General features: G+C 39.2%; 1 protein-coding gene across 1 annotated transcript; it reads left to right on the top strand.

The window, feature by feature from the left end:
• The first annotated feature begins 2493 nt into the window (after positions 1 to 2493).
• LOC104964861 (pancreatic progenitor cell differentiation and proliferation factor A-like) lies at positions 2494 to 3918 on the top strand. Its single transcript, XM_010793745.1, has 4 exons — positions 2494 to 2630; positions 2834 to 2911; positions 3017 to 3110; positions 3548 to 3918. Exons 1-4 carry the CDS (start codon positions 2576 to 2578, stop codon positions 3681 to 3683), a joined length of 363 nt encoding a protein of 120 aa, XP_010792047.1. The 5' UTR covers positions 2494 to 2575; the 3' UTR covers positions 3684 to 3918.
• The last annotated feature ends 4974 nt before the right edge of the window (positions 3919 to 8892 follow it).

Genomic DNA, 8892 nt, shown 5'->3' with positions numbered 1-8892 from the left:
TTAAATCAGACTTTAGTTCCACCTGGAGTAAATCCACCAGCTACCCTGCAGTATACAAAGTCATTCAAACTAGCTGCACCTTTACCAGCTTTGAGAACACTTTCATGATCAATCATTATAAAACACATCATATATATTATTCTGAAATGGACCAATCTGCATTATGACTACTTTTACTGTCGCTACTTTCACTATATTTTGATGAGAATACTTTTCTACTTTCACTTGAGGAACATTTTGAATGCAGGACTTTTACTGTAAAAGAGTATTCCTACACTCTGGTACTTCTACTTTTACTCAAGTACAAGACCTGAGTACTTCTACTTTTACTCAAGCACCAGATCTGAGTACTTCAACTTTTACTCAAGTACAAGATCTGAGTACTTCTACTTTTACTCAAATACAACACCAGATCTGAGTACTTCTACTTTTACTCAAGTACAAGATCTGAGTACTTCTACTTTTACTCAAATACAAGACCTGAGTACTTCTACTTTTACTCAAGCACCAGACCTGAGTACTTCTACTTTTACTCAAGCACCAGATCTGAGTACTTCTACTTTTACTCAAATACAAAATCTGAGTACTTCTACTTTTACTCAAATACAAGACCTGAGTACAAAATCTGAGTACTTCTACTTTTACTTGAGGAACATTTTGAATGCAGGACTTTTACTGTAACAGAGTATTCCTACACTCTGGTACTTCTACTTTTACTCAAGTACAAGACCTGAGTACTTCTACTTTTACTCAAGCACAAGATCTGAGTACTTCTACTTTTACTCAAATACAAGACCTGAGTACTTCTACTTTTACTCAAGCACCAGATCTGAGTACTTCTACTTTTACTCAAGTACCAGATCTGAGTATTTCTACTTTTACTCAAGTACAAGATCTGAGTACTTCTACTTTTACTCAAGCATCAGATCTGAGTACTTCTACTTTAACTCAAGCATCAGATCTGAGTACTTCTACTTTAACTCAAGCATCAGATCTGAGTACTTCTCCCCCCTCTGAAATAAAGTAGTATTTCTATTCCATTATAAAACATGTATCTGATATATAAATATTAAAAAGGAAACACACGGTCTGAGTTCGATAGCTCATCGTTTTATTCAATGACTGACATCAGGAGGAGCCGTGCAGCGCTGCTGTTGGGAAACCACTGGAGCTTTTTTTTGTTTTTTTTATCGTTTTTATTTTCATAGCGTTGATGCAACACTGAGAAAGCGCTATTTCCAAACAACACAGGTCCCTCATCAGAGATATGTAAGAGAATCTCACCTGGACAGATTTGCATGAAACATACAAATGAAACAGGTTCAACCTTTTTCTTTTGACTTTTTGTTTCACATATAATAATAAATATCCATACCTATAAACACTCCAACAAAAAAAGAAATCAAACATATTAAGTCACAGGTACTGGAAAAAAGCCCCACTTTTAAATCCCAATGATAAATGTACAAAACAATAGACATCTCGTATAAATGTTAATGGTGTTTTCCGTTAAATTAAAGTTGGAGATTCAGTTTTTCCTGAGGTTTATGGTTCCCCTTACAAAGGCCAGGAGAGGGGAATGGCTTTTAGGTAAGAATGACAACAGGTCAAAGTGTTCCTTCAGGTACCGGGAGATTTAGAGAACCGGGGAACTCAAATATTCTGAGCACTTCACGTGGTAATAAATGCATTTAGGCCACTTTCTAAAACAGCTGATTCAATATTTGCTGGTCCACTTTGAGAAGTTGTGACGCTCCCTTTTACTTAAGATTTCTTTCTTTTTCTTTTTTTAACGCTGGAAGCCACAACAAGCAGCCGACCAGCAATGAAACAACAACAACAACAACAACAACAACAACAGCAACAACAACATAAAGAAGAATCTGCAACAGATCCAAAGGTTTCAAAGGTGAGGATAATAAAAGAAATGAGAAAAACGCAAAAGTATTCTGAAANGTGTGTGTGTGTGTGTGTGTGTGTGTGTGTGTGTGTGTGTGTGTGTGTGTGTGTGTGTGTGTGTGTGTGTGTGTGTGTGTGTGTGTGTGTGTGATGTTTGACATCACACACACACACACACACACACACACACACACACACACACACACACACACACACACACACACACACACACACACACACACACACACACACACACACTGGTTATTTGAGTCAAGGGGAAACCAGATTCTATGTATCAGTGATGGCCTGCAGACGGGACGTGCTCTCTCACCTCATGTCTCTACCCTAAATATGTTGCATGTACTGATGTGTCATTTATAAAGTACTAAAGCTTCTCTTATGATTAATAAATGTGCATACTTACTTATTTACTGACTATACTGGCAGCTTTAGTCCTCCATAATCTGGCTCTTTTATGCAATGCTTTTAAAACAAGTGCCATTTATATAGGATAAAATCAAACAAGATGACAATGTGAGGAAAGGAAATTATGGGGCAACTTAAGGGCATACATTTTCTCATTTTATTTCCAGCCACATAATAATAACCTCCCGTTTCTCTTCCTGTCTCTCCTCCAGGTTTCCATTTTCCATCTTTGAGCAGTTTTCCGGAGAAAATGGCAGCGATTCCATCAACCGGCTCCCTCATCGCCACACATGATTACTACAGACGTGAGTCAGGCGGGGATCATATGCATTTATATTACAGTCATTTCAGGGGAATTGGAAAAAGCAAAATGACATTTATTATTGCTTTTCATTCTGCACCTGAGAACAGTATCATTTACCTCAGTTTGAAGCCGGTTTGAGCTAAATTAGATGAACACAGATGAGGTTTTCTTACTAAAGAAAGTGTTTTATTTTTACTTTCTAAGGGCGCATCGGGTCCGTCTCCAGCAACAGCTCCTGTGGCAGCGCTGAGTTCACCGGAGAGGTCATTCCCCACCCCCCAGGTCAGGAGAAAATAGGAATATTTAATCTTTAAAGTGTGAAAAATGAGGGTCTTTTTGCAGCAATCTGAGCTCCTGTCTAAAATGCATTATATATTTTGTTTAAAGGACTTCAAAGACAAGACTCGGGTCACTGGTGGTCTTCATTTTTCTCTGCAAAGCGGCCTCAGCCCAGCGTGCAGAACGGAGCCGAGTCTCAGAAGTGAGTGTCGAGTTAAACACATTAACATAAATACATTTAAGTTAATCAGGTGAAGTCAAAGTTGTATTTTAAGCGTAGAGAGCTAAAAAGATTAGGGTTAGAAAACCAAACCGCCAACTATATTAAAAATCAATTCAAGCAGACATATCTTTGTGATTATCATATCTTTTTTGAACACTTTCCTGGTTATTTTGAACATTTGGATTGCCACTTTAAAAACGGCACAGCTACTCAACCTTCATTCAGATATACTGCATTTAGTTAACGGTAATGTTTCATATTTGTATTTGATTGTTTTTGTATATTAATGTTTATTGTATAGTCCCGACATTTAAAGACATTTACTAACATTTTGAGAAACTGGGATGGACCTTTTTCACTATTTTCTGATATTTCCTGTAAGTAATGTTAATAACTGTACTTCCTGTGTGTTGCAGGAACAGCTCGTACACAGTGGCTAACGATCAGGTGACCTGCGTCGCTCGCCAAATGGTTTTAAACAGAAAAGTCATCGTGAGCAGCAACAACGGGAAGTCAGAAACACCGAACCCTCCCCCATCCTCCTCCTCCTGAGCCCCCCCACTCTCCTCTCCCCCCGTCCTGTAGATGAAGATGACGATGATGATGGTGTTCGTCACTTTTAGTCCATGCTTTGTTATTTTTGCCTCTGTAGAGAATATTTTTATTATGACCAAAAGTTTTAAAAAAAGTATGTAAAAAGTTTTTTCATTATGTGACTTTACACTGTTAATAATAATAATAATTTATTTTATTATTATAATAATAATAAAATGCTTTCAATCAGTAACTATTGTTTGTGGTTTGATGATTTTACACAGCTGCTATTCATCTTTATTGATTGTATGTCTATTTTTCACAAAAAGTTACATATAAAAGATTTAACCTTTGTGATTTTTGAAGTCAAAAGCTAACTTTAGGCTTTAAAGGAACTACAACACGGTCACATGACTTCATGTCACCACCGCTAAGCTAAAGGTCGCTAATGTTGGGCTATAAAGGAACTACAGCACGGTCACATGACTTCACGTCACCACCGCTAAGCTAAAGGTCGCTAATGTTGGGCTATAAAGGAACTACAGCACGGTCATGACTTCAGGCCACCACCGATAAGCAAAAGGTTCGTTTTTAAATGTACCAGTGGGGTATTTACTGATGTATTTTATGTCGTAGAACAAAACGTTAAAACCTCGTCAGCTTGTGTTAACCTCAGAAGCTCAGATCTTATTTCAGGATAACAACCAAAAACACATTCAGAGAAACAGGGGAACTGGCTATGCTTTAAGGACTAATTGAGGACTAAACCACTCCATTAAACAGCTTCTACACTTGCACTCTTTGTGGAAACCTCCCCAGTAAAAGGTTCAAGACCTAAGCCAACCTTTAGATCTTTGTTCAGGGTATTCATAAGAAAAACTCCTACATTTATTCCAGGTAAAAACAAGAATAAACCTGCAGAGATAAATCAACACGGTGAGTTTTTGTGTTGACAGTGAAACTCCCTCAGTGACACATGCACTCCCTCCATGTTTCACGCTGTCTGCTCATGCTGAAATCAAATACAGATCTAAAAACAGGACGACACCTGAACCCTGCATCCAGTCTGATGAGAATACAGAGAATCAGACGTCATATTTGCTCTTGTCTGAACCTTTGGAACTCTTACATTGAGTCACTTTTGGCCTCGTTACCTTTCACCCAGATTCCCCATTAATCTCTGAGCCGTTCACGTGCATCCTCACTCTGTGTATCAGCAGATCATTCAGGGTTTAAAAAGACTGAAACCAGAGGATAGATATCATATAGCATCCGAAATCATTTGAGATTAAAATCTGTGTATTAGGGCTGCACTGTTTTAATGTTAAAAGCAATACGGATAGTGCAATAAGAGCAATATTTTGTAAAGGTAATATGACGTTAAAATATGTAAATGAAGTACTGTGAAGATGCAGAGATGTCCCGATAAAACCTCACAAACGGTTGATAAATATGTTGGTGTTCCTCAGGGTTAAGCGTTGGGTCTTCTGTTATTATCATTTCTTGAGATTATGTTTGTTTGTTCGAATTATGGAATAATTATTGTTGCAATTTTCAAGAAACGCAGTAAAAGGGTAAAGCGATGGCCAATTAAGAACCTATTGCATTTTTGAGTAGATCAAGGCGCACTTAGACGTATTATTTTTATTTTACTCAAGCTGATGGAAGACGTTTTACTTGGCTGCAGGTAATTGCTGCTTTTGTCAACCCTAACCCTAACCTTAACTGCGAGTCCCCTACATTAACTAGAATAATTATTAAGCCATGAAATAAGTTGAAAAGAAGATTTAAGGTCACAAACCACTTGCTAGCGGGGGTCTTTGTCAAAATAAAAAATCGCCCAAAACAACAACATGGAATTCAAAATGGCAGACGTCCTGTTGGGTTTACGAAATACCTCCAAGAGGGTTTTTTGAACATGCTACATATGCCTACCAAATTTGATACGTCTACGTGAAATTTAAGGGTGGGGGCATTTACTTTGAAAATTGGATGTGGGCGTGGCTTTCCCGGTGGCCACGCCCACAACCAACCCCCTCATCAAAACTCGGATCATGCCACTTCCCCACATTTGCAAACTTGCTTGAGTTTTCGAAAGTTGCAAATAGCCCAAAAACGTGTTCAAACCCGGCAAAGAATACGTGTTCAATTAACGAACAAATCAAACTCTAATAGGTTTATTTAAGCTTTAAGGTTGGTGGTACTGATTACCCAGATTAAGGCTGAACCATTTTCCCAACCACCCCAGAAAGAAATGGAAGTGCCTTCCCAATAAAAAAAGGTCTCTGCAATGATAAACAAGAGACATTTTGAAAATAAGGGGCATGTGGATGAAGGGGGTTTGAGTGGAATCGGATAAAGCTTGCAGGCTAAATCATTTCTGCTGTTTAAGGTGTGCATTGAGAGAAGAAATAATCAAACTGAGTCAAACAGATCTCCACCTCTTTTAAAACATTCAGGAGGGCGTCCTCACATCTGATTGGCTGAGAGGCAAACACACCAGCTCTCAGTTCTTAACAGCAGCCAACAATTACCTGCAATCAACTCAAAATGAAAACAAATGTGATGTTAAGTACTGTTTCAACTTGATTAATAATAGTGTATGTCTACTCAACAACAAATCAAACAATCCTAATTAAAGTTTTTACACTATATTGTTTTAATTCAGCCTTATAAATCCTGATATTTCCTGCAGCCACACAATGCACATCTTCACTCGTGTTTTCTGTTTATTTTTCCATTTTATCCAGTGCTTTTCTAATCATTGCAGCTTTGTTGTTTTACTAAAATGTTCCAGGGTTTCCGCACAGAGTCCCGTGAACTCTGCACACAGAAACCCAGAGTGCCCTGACAGTCGTAAAAAAAAGACTTGCCCGACGGGATCGTGTTGGCTCAGTGATTGTATTTGGCCGGGATCCCGAGACGCTTTTAGACCTGAGGTGCTTCTGTGATACTCTGCCAGAAATAGCTCGGCTTTAAAAGGCAGGCTGGACAGTCCCTGCTCTGGATCAACGTCTCAAGGCATGAATCATGTCTTTAAAACATGTGCTCCTGTGTGTTTCTCGAAATGCTGCATGTGAACACGACTGTTTGACTTTCCTGTTTGCACAGACAGATTGTCGAAAAGCAGAACTTCCACCAGACTTTGCTCAGGCTATTCTTAGTCGGTCAAAAAGCACGTTGCAAAAAATGTTCCCGACTTATTCACGGAAAAGTCCATCCAGAGAATCAGCCCATATATCGATCCATCATGTTGGCAGTACCCAGCGGTGGCATGTCTCCAAGTACATTTAATCAAGTACTATCCTTAACTACACATTCAGGGTACTTTACCTGAGTATTTTCATGTTATACTACTTTATCACTAGATTTTAGAATTAATTATTTTACTTTTTCCTTTGAAATGTTTAGTTAAAGAGGCCCTATTCTGCTTTTTTGGGGTGTTCCCTCTCCTGTAGTGTCTTCTATAGGTTTTAGTGCATGTAAATGGTCCGCAAAGGCTAAAACCCCTGTGTTACCTCCAGAGGGAGTTCCTCTCTGGATTCCCCTTGTTTACCTCCAGTACATAATGACATCACTATGGAACACTCGCGCTCCTATTGGCTAGCGCTCCAACACATTCAACGATAGGCAAAGGGGCGGGACATCTCTAAGCGGTTGACAAATCACAACACAACATCATTAATAGGCAGGCGTGGGGTGCAGTGGGTTGTGCGTTGGTGTTCGTATCAGGAGGTCACAGGTTCAAACCCCACTGCAGTCAGCATGTCGTTGTGACCCTGAGACACTTCACCCAAATTGCTCCTGTGGGGAGTTTTGTCCACAGTATTCAGTATGTAAGTCGCTTTGGATAATGCAAATTAATATTTTTAAGGTCCAAAATGGTGAATTAGTATGTGTATTTTTGCAAAGGATTTATGTACCTGGTTTTGTAAACCTGTTCATACTGCAGAAATGTGTTATAAAGTCAGGTTTTATGTCACTTTATTTCCCTCATTAGTCCAAAAACGTGTTGCATTTTAATAAAAACACAAACATATTGCAGGGAAGCATCAAACTCTCGTTCCTTGCAGCATTTGTAACGTGAACACACTGAATACTTTACAACAATGTGCCGAGGCGTCTCATGTATATCTCTTAAAATAAGTTTGCTGCATAGATAAGATTTAATATCAGCAGGTGGACTGATTTAGTATTTGACCCAGTACAGATATTCTGGAAGGATGTTTGGCAGGTCTTCAGAAACTGAGCACTGACCTGTTTTTAGAAACGTGTTGCAGGTCACTTTGACTTCTGTGTCCCAGTATACAACCGGAGAACCCAAGATATAAATATAACTTATAATTTCTCCACAATTGTAATACTTAAGGTATAAATCATGCCTTAAAGAGAAGCATTGTCATCACACTTTAAGACACAACTGTATTTGTGTGTATGTTTTTTACAAAAACGGTAGTTGGTAACAAGAGTCTAAGTGAGACGACTAAACTTCATCACGCCAAACATTAGCCGCCTTTAGCTTAGCGGTGGTGACGTGAAGTCATGTGACCGTGCTGTAGTTCCTTTATAGCGCAACATTAGCGACCTTTAGCTTAGCGGTGGTGACATGAAGTCATGTGACCGTGCTGTAGTTCCTTTAAAGCCTAAAGTTAGCCACCTTTAGCTTAGCGGTGGTGACGTGAAGTCATGTGACCGTGCTGTAGTTCCTTTATAGCCCAACATTAGCCACCTTTAGCTTAGCGGTGGTGACGTGAAGTCAAGAGACCGTGCATATTGCCACAGAGTTTATTTGTTATCCACATTGGCATTTGGTCTTAAGGTGTGTTGGTACATTTGGGGTTTGCCTACATAAATACTTAATCACTGCACCACATCTATAAGGTCACCATACTGTCATGGTGGTTTAATTTGCCTCTCATCACCTCATCCTTCACCTGTCAGACTCACTACTTTAAATGAAGCTTAAGGCTCAGGCTATAGCTACCAATCTTTGAATGTTTTCCAAAGCGCAGTAATAAAATTGTACTTTATTTAAACTTCAGTTGTGTCAGATTGGTGTCAGATTACAGACAGACTGCTTTAGTTGGCATTTCCATCATTTGGCACTTTCTTGATTATATCAGAGTGTTTCTGTGTCACTGAGGCCGTAATTCTGCCTCGTTTTCCCTCCGCCTGTCCGTCAACTGCACACACACCCCCCCCCACAAACACACACACACACACACAC

The sequence above is a fragment of the Notothenia coriiceps genome, unplaced genomic scaffold, assembly GCF_000735185.1.
Source record: "Notothenia coriiceps isolate Sejong01 unplaced genomic scaffold, NC01 NC01_scaffold00037244, whole genome shotgun sequence".
Classification (NCBI taxonomy): domain Eukaryota; kingdom Metazoa; phylum Chordata; class Actinopteri; order Perciformes; family Nototheniidae; genus Notothenia; species Notothenia coriiceps.
The sequence above is the reverse complement of the archived record's forward strand: the minus strand, read 5'-3'. Positions and strand labels throughout refer to the sequence as shown.

Coding starts and splice junctions, on each gene's coding strand:
- LOC104964861 (XM_010793745.1), top strand. CDS start 2,576: ATGGCAGCGATTCCATCAACCGGCTCCCTCATCGCCACACATGATTAC. Junction 2,631..2,833: donor CACACATGATTACTACAGAC/GTGAGTCAGGCG, acceptor TTACTTTCTAAG/GGCGCATCGGGTCCGTCTCC. Junction 3,111..3,547: donor AACGGAGCCGAGTCTCAGAA/GTGAGTGTCGAG, acceptor TGTGTGTTGCAG/GAACAGCTCGTACACAGTGG.